Source organism: Aspergillus niger (assembly GCF_000002855.4).
Source record: "Aspergillus niger supercontig An01".
NCBI lineage: Eukaryota > Fungi > Ascomycota > Eurotiomycetes > Eurotiales > Aspergillaceae > Aspergillus > Aspergillus niger.
This window is the reverse complement of record NT_166518.1, coordinates 3,419,892-3,433,566: the sequence shown is the minus strand read 5'-3', so window position 1 is coordinate 3,433,566 and position 13,675 is coordinate 3,419,892. Positions and strand designations below refer to the sequence as shown.

General features: G+C 49.6%; 2 protein-coding genes across 2 annotated transcripts; both read right to left on the bottom strand.

Annotated features, from left to right (window-relative positions):
* An01g14350 (uncharacterized protein) lies at positions 1-565 on the bottom strand (the record flags this gene model as incomplete). Its single annotated transcript, XM_059745734.1, has 3 exons — positions 1-36; positions 91-393; positions 456-565. Coding segments are annotated over 3 exons (449 nt in total), but the record flags the coding sequence as incomplete, so codon positions are not given.
* Positions 566-10,474: 9,909 nt separating this feature from the next.
* On the bottom strand, positions 10,475-13,598 carry An01g14330 (uncharacterized protein; the record flags this gene model as incomplete). The annotated part of the gene is given in 4 exon segments (XM_059745726.1): positions 10,475-10,576; positions 10,667-10,676; positions 10,729-13,247; positions 13,497-13,598. Coding segments are annotated over 4 exon segments (2,733 nt in total).
* Between the last annotated feature and the right edge of the window lie 77 nt (positions 13,599-13,675).

Here is a 13,675-nt window from a genome sequence, read left to right as displayed (position 1 = left end):
TATGACAAAATATTAGCGATGGCAATAGCGAGAAAACTATACAAACGTCAGTAACTCTGCCAAGCTGCGGCTTAACAAACAACCACTCACGTAGGCATCTTCTGCGCCCAAATAGTGCAGCTAGCGAGACCCCGGCGCTGGAGATCGATAGAAAGGCCAACAATGTGATGAATCAGGCGCAGATCAGTCAGCGAGAGCTTAGTCCAGCAGGTACGCGGGAACTGCAGCAGCTCAGCAAACGGAGCGACGCCTGTGAACTGCCAGTTCTTGATCTCCATTTCGATTTCGGCGGACATGAGCAGGTCGGGTACGTTGCGCATGGAGGATGCGTCGTCGTGAACCGTGGCAACATCCATGTAGTCGCAGCGACAGTTGTGCTTGGTGCAGTTCCGGCTGTGATGGTCAGCAGCGATTCTACACAGCTGCAGTTTGCAGAAGGCAAAAAACAAACCTACCATTGTGGGAAAGTTTCGTCACAACGGATGTGCCGCCGCTTGCATGTCTTGCAGCCGAACCGAGACTTGGTGTGGCTCTTGCGAGGAGGGCCACCACCGGGACCAGCCATGGCGACGATGAAGGCTAGACAAGAAACGGGAGCGAGCGAGGGAGAGAGCAGAGAGGTGCGGTGGGGTAAGTAGAAGACGAGCGATGAAACAGTCACCAAAGAGTCAAAGCTTGAGCACAGGAACTGTCTCAGGCAAGGAGGAGGATCAATAATAAGAGGAATAGGAATAGTGATAGTTTGACAGAAGGAAGATGGGGGGAGGGGAGAGACCAGATGCGGAGATGGGCCAGGCCGGGATATTATAAGAAGTAAGAGCAGAAGATGATAAACCCAATCTGATCGGAAGGCCAGAAATTACAGCCCACGGTTGGCTCAGCAAATGCGGCGTCCAAAAATAACCTCGAGCCGCAGCCCCAGTGAAGAGCAGCAGAGATACACACGTGGGGAATACGAGAAAACGGTGGGAGGGTAAGTAAGTAAAAGTAATTCTTTTTGATTTTGCTTTTCCTTTTTCTCTGATGTCCCTGCGTCAAGCCAAAAGGAGTATAGAGAAGAAGAAGAAAGACAAAAAGAGGCAAGGTCGTCAGGCGGGGGGGACTGAAGGAAGACCAGCAGCAGCAGCAGCAATACTAGCAGGTATTAAGTAGTATAAGAAGAGGCGGAGGATTGGGGAACAATCAACAGGTCAGGACCAACCGGCCGGTAAAGGACGAGAGGAGCTGCAGCCACAATTTTCTCTCCTTCAGCTGCGGGTCGAGGGACCGCGACGGTGGATTTGGTAATTTAAAGAGAATGCCAGAATAAGGAATTATAGGGAAGACGAATAATAAAAAAGAGTAATCATAAGAGAGAGAGGGAAACAGAAAAAGAAATTACTACTTAAGTAACTAGAATAAATAACGAGATCGTTTGCATTTCAGGGGATGAGAAAAGAAATAATTAATAAAAAATGCAGAAAAGGAAATCATGCTGAAATACTACTTGCTAGGGGACAAGACGGCCAAGAAACCTAGAGATCAAATGGGAATAAGTCCAAAAAATAAAATAAAATAAAATCACTACTATCAATTCGAAAATAATAATAAAAATAATCATCATCATTAAGATACACCCAGACAATCAGTCAGGGTGGAATCTCTGGGGTTAGCGAAAGCCAAGATGTTGAGCGCCACGGTACGACCGGTCAGATGCTGATCTCCAGACAGTCCTCACAGCCAGTCATGACCGGAGGAGTGCCGGAGAAGGAGAGAAAAAGAAATTACTACCACCACGATGGCCGATCTGGATGCTCAGGGAAACAGACGAGCCAGAGAAAAAAAAAGCATGATGGGGGGGGGGGGGGGGATGGAATCCGTCGAGTGAGCCTAGCCCGACATGGGGGAGGGTAAGTTAGGAGGAGCAGGAGGATCGGACCATGGCTGCAGGCAGGGGGGATGGTGTCTGGATTGATTAGTCTGAATGACTCGGGTGAGAAGGGGAGAGAGAGAGAGAGACTGAGTGTGAGAAATGATGATTTCATCTGGCCAAGTGAAGAACCGACCATAATCATCCTGAGTAGCAGCGAAAGGATCTCAGGCTCGCTGAGATTACTGTTTTGCGGATTATTCGCGATGGGAATTTCTCCATTGGCACGACTTGAGCCTCTTCTGCCGAGACAGGCTTAGTGCAGGCGAGGCAGCTGGCATCCACATTCTGTTTTGAGATGTGTATTCTAGCTGCTCATTGGCTGCTAGAATAGCCCCAGGGCCAATGAAGACGAGGGCACGGGGCGGCCACATGGCAGCATCACCGCCAGTGGAAGTGCTTGGGCCATCCGTCCAAATGAAACACGCCAGAAATCACTCCTTCTTGAGTTAGTATGCCGAGCAAAATCCAGTATGGAGCAGTGAGTTCACTTAGTGTGCTGCTGACTCTGCCGGTGATGAACTGACGGCCGGTGTGGGAATTTGCTGATCGATCCTCGCTCCATCCCGTCTGATTCGGCCTGGTTCCGTCCCCTCTACTACTGGCTTGTCCGTTTCAAGTCCTGTCGGTAGTATGAGCATCTCCCCTCTTTCAAGGTGATCCCTCCACTTTTTCCTTTCCAGTGGGCGGGACGGGATTCACAAGCCTCCGAGGAGGAAGGCCCTCCTCCTCGTCAGGTCTAAGCCGCAACAATCTGGAGTTCATCGCCAATCCACTGCTTTCAAATCGATGGAACCAGAAACTCAAACGCCCTTCGTCATCAGAAGAAGCAATGTCATCCCCTCTCACTCTCTCTCCCATCCCCAAAAATTAAAAGAAAAAAGAAAATAATATCATCTCTACGCCCCAAACCCAGAATCATGCCATAGCCCTTCTAGCCCCAGAGATGGTGGTGGCGGTCAGGGTCTGAGGAATGCTTTCCCTCTTTCCCACCTCCCATTCCTCCCCAAGGCTTGGGCGCAGCGGAGACACAGAAACAAGGAGAGAGAGAGAGATTGGTAAGTTAGTAGACAACCCCGGGGGTCGTCTAGAGTCCAGGTGTCTGGACGGGGTCTGCGGAATCCTCAACCCAAACTCTGGCGGGATACAAGTGTGGTTCCGAAGCGCTCTGCCTTTCCGATTTCCATTCTTGATATTGGTGGAGAGCACTTCCCCATACCAAGCCAGCGGCGTCTGCTTGTTCTATGGTTCTTCCTCCCTTTAGACTTGGGCCGAAGGAACTTACACACTCTCTCTCTCTCTGTTTTTTTTCTGGGCTGGGCTTAAATCACATTGTTGGTTCACCATTGGGCTGTGCATTTGATACAAGAAACACAAATGACACACGGTTGGGACTGACAGCCTGTCACTTGCGGTGGAGTTGGTCCGTCTATCATCATTCAGATCGGCTGCAAGTACCTTCCATTGAGAGCGGTACTTTCTTGGATCGGCCGGCCAGGCTTCCCTCGTTGTGAGGACCACTTTAGGAGATGGACCATCAGTGCGCAAGTAAGATCTGTAGGCAACATGGACTATGGCCTGGTCTAGTACCTACAATACCTCCCCTTCTGCCTGGTACCTACGTAGCCCGTCCGTTTCTTTTTCTTTTTCCTTTTTTTTTTTTTTTCCCTCTCGCTCCCTCTCTCTGCCTAACGGACAGATCATCATGCCCACCCCCCCGCGGACTGCAATAAGCCTAATCAGACCCGCTCGAACAGAGTCAGCCGCCTTTTTTTCCTCTGTTCACGTTGGCTAACGTACTACGTACCGGTAAGGGTGCTAATCGGCGAACCATCGAATAAGGTGATCGATGGACCACCGATCCTACCACATTAGGCCATCCAGGATGATCGTTATAGTAGCGACTGAAGCTAAGTCGTTCCGCCCGTGCTGGGATCGCTGCCACGATTTATAAACGGAACGGCACTTGACTTGCTCGGGTCTAAACTTCGACAAATGGCCATGCTGCGGATTGCAAAGCCAGGATCCTCCATCTCTTCAATCGGAATTACCAAGAAATAACCAGGGTCTGTGAGTTTTTGACAGGCAGTAGTTTAGTTTACTTTAGTTCCAAAGTAGTCGTCTGCCATAAGCGATGTGCTGCTGATTGGGTAGCCCGTAAATTCTATTTCCCCCCTTTATTTTCATACCAATTAGGGGGGTGGTTGAGGTGATTGTTGCTTTTTTCCTTGCTCGTCATTCAATCTTACCCCCCCCTCATCTCCTCTCTCTCTCTCCTCATTTCCTATAGTTACTTGGCTAACTTATCTACTTGACTTAGCCTCTCGTGGAGATGTCAACTTTCGTCAAAGTGTCCGTCCACCCGGCGCCAAGACAGGTAAAGTACTGAGCAACTAGTGGTCGCTTGCACTTGACACATACTAGTTATACACCGAGTAGTTTGCCTTGCAGGGCGATCTGAGCGCACCGTTCATGGTGCCTGAAAAAGGTGACCCAACAACCCCTCTTCCTTTCTCCCCGTTTGCTCTCCGGAGGGGTGACCAAACACAGTCAAAAAATAGAAGAAAAATAAAAGTGAAAAAAATAAAAATTAGATTACCTAAAGGACTATTCACGGCCACGGCCAAGTCACAACCTTAATGAACGCTAGGGTGGAGGCACCGGTCGCTAGTAGATATCCCTCTGGCGCCTCTGATAGCAGTTGGGAGATTATTTCCCCTTACCAGGGTGGGTATTCGATACTTGCAGCGGGTCATCACAGTCACCACCCTGTCGCGGTTACCATGATCTAAATGGGCACCGAAGGAGACTCATGACTCAAGTGCGTTGAACTGCGTTGATAGGTAGCCGACAGTTTCATGATGTCCCAAAAAGACTTTGGGATGCGATCTTTCACAAGCTCGACTCCTATCCATCCATACCTTACGGGCGCACAACTTGACTTACTTTACAATCAGGACGTCATCAGCAGGACTCTGAATCTGGCCATGACAGCCGACCAAAGCGCCAGATGAAATTCCAATCTGCAGGATTTCATTTCGGTGATTGGCCGCGCCCGGGGGGGGGTGGTGGTTGTGTCCAGGGGTTGCCAGTCAGCCATGCCTGCTCTTTTGCCGAGCAAGACCCTGTGTAACGGTGCAGGATAAGCCATGCAGTATCCGACCCGCGGGACTAGGGGGGGGGAGGCGGGGGTATGGACAATAAGTACAACCTTCAGAAAACCTGCAGAGAGATACCTTTCTTCATCTTCCTTCCTGCCTATCAGTTGACATTGAGGCGATGACAAACTCCCCAGGTCACCGGCCAAGACCCCCCAAGACCCCGATTCAACTTTTGCCCTGCTGGAAAGGCGTCCATCATCATCCTTAGTCTTGGGTCCTGGGGCGCGCTGCTCGGTAGGTTTAGTCTAGTCCCGGCCGAACTAAAGTTTTTGGGATCGAGGCTGTAAAGCAAGCAAGCAAGCCCCCCTTCCCCCTACTACGTATCTAACTACTGTGTAAAGGACAGTGGTGGGGGGCGGGTGCCCTCCTTTCAACGCAGGATTGAACCAACGTAACGACTGACAGGAAGCATGGAAGATGAGCCTCGCTACTAGTTTAGAGGATCCTGGTAGCTTAGGCCTTCCTTTCGTAGAAAAAACCCGACCTTCCATTGCATAGCATCAAGTGGGGCTGCGATTGGAGAGTTATCTAGTTACAGGAAGAGAGGGAACCCGGGCGGTGGTCGATTATGATAGACGCGCGCGATCCACCATGAGGATTTGAAGGCGCAGCTGTGTGCACGGACGGACGTGGGACGTGGCATGGGTATGGCGCCTTACCTCAGCCGATAGTCTAAGATATCTGTAACACGGAGAAACAGATCGTTTTCTTCTTCTTCTTTTCTAAATGCACTCCATTTGCACCGCACCCGGGCGAAGTTCTTCTGTATGACACAGAGCTTTTGTGGTCCACATGCTGCAACTATCTGGAGATAGAACGATTACGGAGAGTTAAGTAACACGGTTTCAGCCTCGACGGACGGAAGCCAATGTGATCTTGCAAGACGTCGATTTCCCAATCGGCCGGATGAAACAGCGTCAGCTGTCATACTTGAATTCCTTTCATGGTCCAGCCAGGCTCTCGGTGATTTTGTCCGTTCTTTTCTTTTCTTTTTTCTTTCATCAGACGGCGGGAAACTCTAGCAGGGCTGGACGGCATGGCGATTGATTAGTCGTATTTAGTCTAGTGGTAGTAAGGAAGGGAAGTAAGTAATCTGGCTGGTTACAGAACGGTTGAGCGGGATAATTAAAAAATAATTAAGAGAGAGAAAACAAAATAATAATTTTTGAGAAAAAAAGAGAAAACAAAGAACGGCGGCGATACCGGTCTGAAGGGTAAAGTTCAACTAGAATAAAGCTAAAGGGAAATCTCCACGACCAGCATTGTTAGTGTGTTGATTAGAGCCAGGATTCGAGAGAGGGCGCTGATGGATAACGCTGGTAGACTACTAGACTTAACTACTAGGGAATAGAGAGAGAGGCCAGAAGAACTTCCGTTATTTAGTTCGCCCACGCTTGGACATTCACAGTTTAGTGGGGGAGGACCAACAATCTGGTCCGACCACACAACAACCGTCATCCACCGGACCCATCGAAACTCTGAAGATGACCCAAAGAAACTAAAGCAGAGCCAGGGTTGATGGTGCCAAACCATCCGGGGCTGCGGGCCGGGTCCACGGTCACGGGGAGGCTGAGACTGTAAAAGAGTGGGCAAAAAAAGGTCTGAGGCCGAAACCTTGTTGGAGGAGAGGCAGCAGGAATCCACCAGTCAATTTCTCTCGATAATCGGTCTTCTCTCGGGTCGTCTCAACTAAGCTAAAATCTAGAGCCCGCCTGACAGCGGAAAAAGAGGCTCGACCTGCATCAGCCATGGAGGCATGGGATGGAGGAGGGGGGGGGTAAGGGGGAGGGGTGAGCGATGGAAGGGGGGCCTGGCTGGTTGCATGCATCGTCGCACAAAGCCTCATTGCCACGTTTTCGTCCCGGAGATCGCGACAAAGTTCCCAAGATCCCGAAGAAATCGAGCATATGCCATGTGATGATGGAGGGGGAGGAGGGGGGGTAGTGTAGGGATGATGCACTCACATCCCTGTTCGAGGAAGAAACGAAGGGGATGATGAGACTGATGTTTTGTAGGTTATTTGTTTAGCTAGTTAGTACACTACTAGTAGAATACCAAGAGGCGGACTGGCAAGGAGCAGCTGGACCCTTCTTGGCCGTCAAAATTAAATTTGAAACGATCTTCAGGAAAGCGTCCATGGTTCGTTGGGACGATGCTCCCATCAACTACTAGCTCTCTAGCAAGATGGAGATAGATAGATAGTATTAGATAATGGATCGCGACCGACTGCCGCACCAACTTGGAGTAAACAAGAGCAAGTACACCGTATACTCCATACCTTACTCCGTACTCGGTGTACTGTGTAAGTACCTTTGAAGAAGATGACTGATTGATTGATTGATTGAATGATTCATCGGTCCAAAGTACCCTCGATCACGGGGTCACGGAGGTTAGTCAAGACTAGCCCAGTTAGCACCTCCTTAGACCCAGTCAGGCAACTGTCGGTCGGAGCAACCCGATCCCAGATTCCGACCAGCCAATGGCAAAGGCATAGCCATTCTCCGCATCAGTTTGGACGGGGTGACCAGAACAGGGAAGAAGTGGGCCAGTCACAGACAGGCGCTGGGCTCGGCAGATCCGCCGTCTTCATTCTTTTCTTTCAGTCTTGTCTCTTTTCAATCTCGCCAGATACAACCGCATCTGGTTAGTGCGGGAGGAGTCCAGGTTTTTCCCACTAACCCGGAAATGGGATCTGCCAACTTTAAGGGAAAAATTAAAATAACTAAATCAATAAATACAAATCAAATAATACACGTCTAATTAGTAGGGAAAAAAAAAAAAAAAGATGGGGATGATATTCAGCATCAGCATGAGCAGGACAGAGAAAAACAAATTTAAGGCGACTAACTAACTAACTAAACCAACTAACTAATTCACAACTGCCACCCAAAACTAGCCCCCAAATTCACACGCGGCCCAGGATCAATCATGTCAGAACCCAATAACTCGTCCAGTTTCCCTCGTGGCCTGCCTGAAGGATCGATCACCCACCAGTGATGATTTTATTTCGCTCAGTATCACCATCATTCCAGCCCCAGGATCCAGCCCGTCGGGCGCGTCTATGGGAAAGTTAACCACCACTACTGCGCCGTGCTTGGAAATGGGTACACAGAAGAAAAAACAAAACAAAAAGGGAAAACAAAAAAAGAAGTTGGCCACACAGCCTCATTTGAACTTGGTAGTACAGAGTACAGCCTTAGCTAAGTTGAAGACTAGGTCTAGTATGGGTATGACCAGGAAAAACCCCCCAACAATGCATTAGCCGATACTCGACTAAATTCCTACAGTACAACACACAGAAGTAGTCTGTTCTAGAGGAAGTGAAAGAGAGAGACAGACAGAGATAGTACTTAGTCTCGGCGCAATGGCTAATCTCCGAAAAAACCTGCTCAACAAAAAAATACACTTGCAGTACTTGTAAATTTTAGCGGCCGAAACATTTTCGCCTTCGCCGAAGATACCCTGATTGGGTAGGAGTCATACTTGAGTCAATTACTCTGACTACTCCTAAATGGCGTACGTACATGATGGGGAATGATTACCTATGCCTTATCAATCCATTTCTAGCCTACTAGACAATCAACGGATCTAGTAGTGTGTAGCTGAAGTTGATGATTTAATTCGAATCAATTGGTTACCTCGTCAAGCAGCAATTTATCAGTCTAGAAGAGTAAGCCGCCATACCGCGCCATCCATGATGCCATCTCACTACCTCACTACCTGACAAATCCATATTTCCATCTATCCATCCCCCCAAGTCAACCTAATCAGCTAACTAACTACTAACTAACTAAATCCCCAAACTAACAAAACACACACCCCCCTGCTCACTTACCTGCATGGAACCTTCCACAGAAGATGGAAGAAGAAGCGGAAACCCCCAAAGGAGCAAACACCTGTTTTGTTACATAGTGCTTACTGTACTCTATCCCATGTCTGAATTCTCTCATTTCTTTTTATTTAGTTCTTTCTTTCTTTCTGTCTTTCTGTCTGACTGACTCCCCTCCTAGAAATGCTATTTGCCGCTCATCATGCAGCATGCAACAAGTCGCATGAACCAATCACCCAATCAATCAACAACCCGCCAGCTATATTGCAGGGATATATCTGACTGGAATTATTGAAAGTTATCTGACGTAGTGGTTGATGTCATGTCGTACATTCTGTTGTTCCATAGACATCAGTCATCCTATCGGCGAGGCCGATGTGTGCTTTTTTTCATGACTATGATGGTGGTGGTGGTGGTGGTAGCCTTGCCCAGAGAATGTGTAAGTGACTGTGCGCTGTGCTGCGCTGCGCTGGATAAATGGATATGACCTGTTCCAGACCGACTGGGGTATGCTGCAACGCTAAAGCTTTAAGGGTTGCCCGGAGGTGCAGGGATTAAGAGATTAATGACCAGGGTGTTCGGATCCGAATGTCGGACATAGGAGATAACTACTAGTGTTAATTAACTAGTACTACTACTAGTGAAGTCAAGTGTGGGTTATGTAGCACACAATTCATAAAAAAAATGATGTAGGAATGAGTATAGGCATCAGGTTAGACTGAAAAAAATGTACTGTAGTATTTTGTTCTTCAGTAAGTAGTATTAGGTTAGTTTGCTCTTTGTTGATAGTGATACTGTCATGTGGATCGGACCAACTAGCTAGCTACGTAGCTACTGGCTGCATCACTGAGTAAATGGCATCTGTCTGTCGATCATGATGTCAAACTCAATTTATATACATCACTCGTGTAGATATATAGACCATGTCCCCCACATCATCACTTGCAGATAAAATAAACTTCACTTCATGAGGGTAAAATAAAAAGAAGAACAACGCCAGATTGAAAAACACACAGCAGGTGCCAGCCGACCCTCCTGCGTGCATCAGACTATCCTATCTAATATACTATTCTACTAGTCTATCTAAAAAAAAAAATATAAAAGAAATAAAAAAGGGAATAAAAAGGGTACAGGATCGATAGGCATGTCTCATTGTTCATTTCCCCTTGCCCTTTCTTCATCCTGGTTATATAGTCCCGAGCTATACTATTCCAGGGGTTCATGTCCATCCGCTTTTTGCTCTTTTCGTTTTGTCCCTATTTTTATTTTGGTTGCCCACGGTCCAGCCAGCCCATTAGCCCTCCCTCTATGCAGACCCCGACACGGCGATCCACGCACAGTCGAATGAAAACAGATTCCAAACACGCCACATCAAGGCTTGAATATCGGACGGTGTGTTCTCAACCACACTCCCTCCGCCCGGAGAAAGGTCCTTGATCCCGGCCAGGAATCGGAAGCAGACAATCACCGAGCCAGGTGCCGGCGTGGGAGAAGGAAAAGGAAATGCAATTTTATGCGCCTTTCGCCATGACATTTTGCGTTCAAACGAAACATTAACATGACAAACATATAGATCTAAATCTGGTATACAGAACGAAGCTTCTGAGCAACATGGGCCGGAAGTTGCGACAGGAATGAATCGAAATTGGGTATCATATTTTTATATCCCTGCAACACCTGCATCATCATTCGAGTCAGCTACACGTTTTGAAAGATATGAGGGAAAGAGAAGGTTACACACCTGCTGGAATGAGGTCTGAATGTCACGGTAGTCCTCCTGGTTCATCGATTTGGTGGGGAATGCAGCGATGGCCTGGAAGTAGTCCACCAGGCAGGACTCCATGGCTGCGGGGTTCTTCATCACCACCTGATTGAATCCGAGGAAAGCGGATGCCTTTTCGCGCGTGAATTCAATCTTGTTCATGGACTTCAAGAAGACTCCGGCGTATTCATTCAGACGAGCTGCAAGCTGATCGGAGCAGCAGATACCAAGCCGACCCAGCGCCATCGCAGCGTTCTCGTTCACCGAGTCGATGATCTCCTCGTTGTTGATGATGATGAAAAGCCCCTGGTACAGCTTTTCCATATACGGAGCCAGCGCGGCTTTTTCGTTCACGGCGATCTCTCCGCACGACCAGCAGGCATTGTTGAGAACGCTGAATCCAGTGTGACGATCATCATCCCGGATCTGGTCCAGATCCAGTTGCTTGATCAGAGTGGGCATAATGTTAGGAATGAAGGGCTCGAGTTGAGGGAAGATGTTGATCGCACAGTCACCCAGCAGAGCATACGATGACTGACGGACCTCATAGTTCGGATCCTCCATACAGAAGCAGAGCAGGTCGAAGAACCGGGGCTGGGAGTTGGCGACCAACTCGCCGCTCTTCTGCGGATCGATCGCCTGGATGATCGCGCTCAGAAGATCCAGGCTCGTCACCAGGAAGTCCTTGTCAGGCTCATCGATGGCCTGGTTGTTGACAGATGCCATGTACTCCTGCAGATTCTCGTAGATGATCTTGATGCATCTCTGGAAGAGAGGAGTGGCGAAGGGAGAAAAGGCGTCGCCGTAGGCCGCCGCAATGTATCCCAGGCACTCCAGGAGTGGGAACAGCTCCCGAGACTGATCCGAGACCTTGTTGTAGCGATCAATGAGAGCAGGCATAAGGATATCAACCAGTTGAGGCTTCGCCAGCTCCCCCATGACGCACTCGGCCAAAGTTTGGACACAGTCATACAAGATGTACATGTTCCGGTCTTTGTACCTTCCAAAGCACTGCACAAACTGTCGAAGGATGGGCTCACAGTAGGGGATCAAGTTCGCGTCCGACTTCTCCTCCAAGCTTGCAAAGGCAGAGGCAGCCGCCTCCTGAACCTTCTTGTTGCCGTCCAGCATTCTGCGCAGGATACCCTCCATCATAGGCTCAAAGAAGCGCGCTCTTTCCGACGGGTCTCCCAGGTGTGACGCCCATTCGGAGTATCGGCCGAGGCACCAACAGGTGATCTGTCGCACCACAGGTTGAGCGTCGTTGAGCAGGGAAATGAGGTAGGGAACGAGCTCGGGGAGATGAGGCGTAACCGCATCCATACAACCGTCTGCAACAGCACCCAGAGTCAAGACAGCAGCTTCGCGATGGGGCCACTGTTCGTGGCGGAGGGTCTCCTTCAGGTAGGGCAGAATGATTTCGAAGATCGGGTCGTGATAGACGTTCGAGAAGACATCCAACGCGGCGGCGGAGCACTTTCTGAGCGTCCATTCGTCCTCGGGATCATCTCCGAATTCGGAATCCTCAATCTCGCCTTCACTCAGATCGTCATCGTCTTCCTCCTCGGGAGCTGCGTTTCCGTTCGCTTGACCGGACTTGGACATATCCAATTTACCGCTCTTGGACTTGGCGAACTGTGGTTTGAGGTCTTCCTGGCGGTCTTCGTCCTCGGCATCATCTCCTTCGCCCGTCAACCTAATGGCTTCATCCTCATCATAAACCATGCTCTGGAGCAAGACCGGGACGATCTTAGACATGTGTGGAGCCAAGGGCTGCTGTAATTTGATCTGCTCGCCCGCGACAAGCCAGAACTCAGCGGCGTCAAGCGCAAGCTCCGGGTCCTCCTGGTTGTGCTGTTGCATGATGATATAGTTGACCAACCCTTCCATGTGTGGGATGAGCTTCTCGGGGGAGAAGTCCACCAGTTGCGCGAAAGTCTGACACACTGTGCGACGAACATCGGTACTCGAATCATTGGCGAGCTGGAACAATTGCGACAAAAACAGATCCATTGAAGCAATCAGGGCCTTGGGTCTGTGCGGGAGGAAGACGTGGATGGTGCCGAGGGCCATTGAGCGGACCTTGGAGCTCTGGTTCGAGGTGAATTCGAGCAACTTGGGGATGATGACATCCAGAGGGCATTGTCCTTGGTAGTCACGGTCGAGGATCTTGCGGTTATCTTCGCAAACCTTGGAAAGAGCAGACATAGCAGCCTCCTGGGCCATGGGCGGGATGTCACCGGAGCTATTTTCGACGAGGGTCAGCAGCTCCTGCAGCACGTCAGGCCAGGCTAATAGCCCCGCCTGTTGCACCAATTCTGTGATAATTGTTCCGGCCGACTTCCGCACATGAGGGTTCTCATCGCGCAATCCGAGCAGGGTGGCCGATCGGATATAGGTCAAGCAAGGTTGGGGGATCGTGTTGTAGGCAACGTGAATTTTGGTCTTGAGGTTCATGGCAGCGGCGAAACGGACCATGTCGTAGGTCTGGCTATCCATTCCCAGCACCGGAGAAGCCTGCGGGGTGCTGAAGAGGTAGGTGATGTAGTTGACATAATCCGGCGACGAGGTTGCTTGTACTAGCATCTATCAGACGGCAGAAAGAGAGCTCCGGTCAGCCGATTTTTTTTTTCTCAAAGCGAAAGATAAGGTCCTAGAGCAAAGCTAAACAGAAGGCGAGGTAGAATAGGTGCTGTTGCAGCGACCGCGAAGCTCCGGAAATAGCCATTCTGTTGAAGTTGATGGAGGGGAGGGGAAGCATAAAAAAAAAAAAACTCAAAGTCGGGAAAGAAAGCGGACTAAGAGAGAGGGGGAAAAGCGACAGCGAGGACACACCTGTTCGGCCTGTTTTTGGAGGGGGCGATCATAAGGATTAAGGGAATCCTTGAGGCAGCAAGCCAGCTGCCTCAATGGATCGTCCTGCGGTTGCCATTCCATGGTGTCGCAAAGGTGGAAGGCAGAGGGAGGGGGAGCAATTGCGGGAAGAAGGACGACGAGGGGGGATGAAGAGAGAG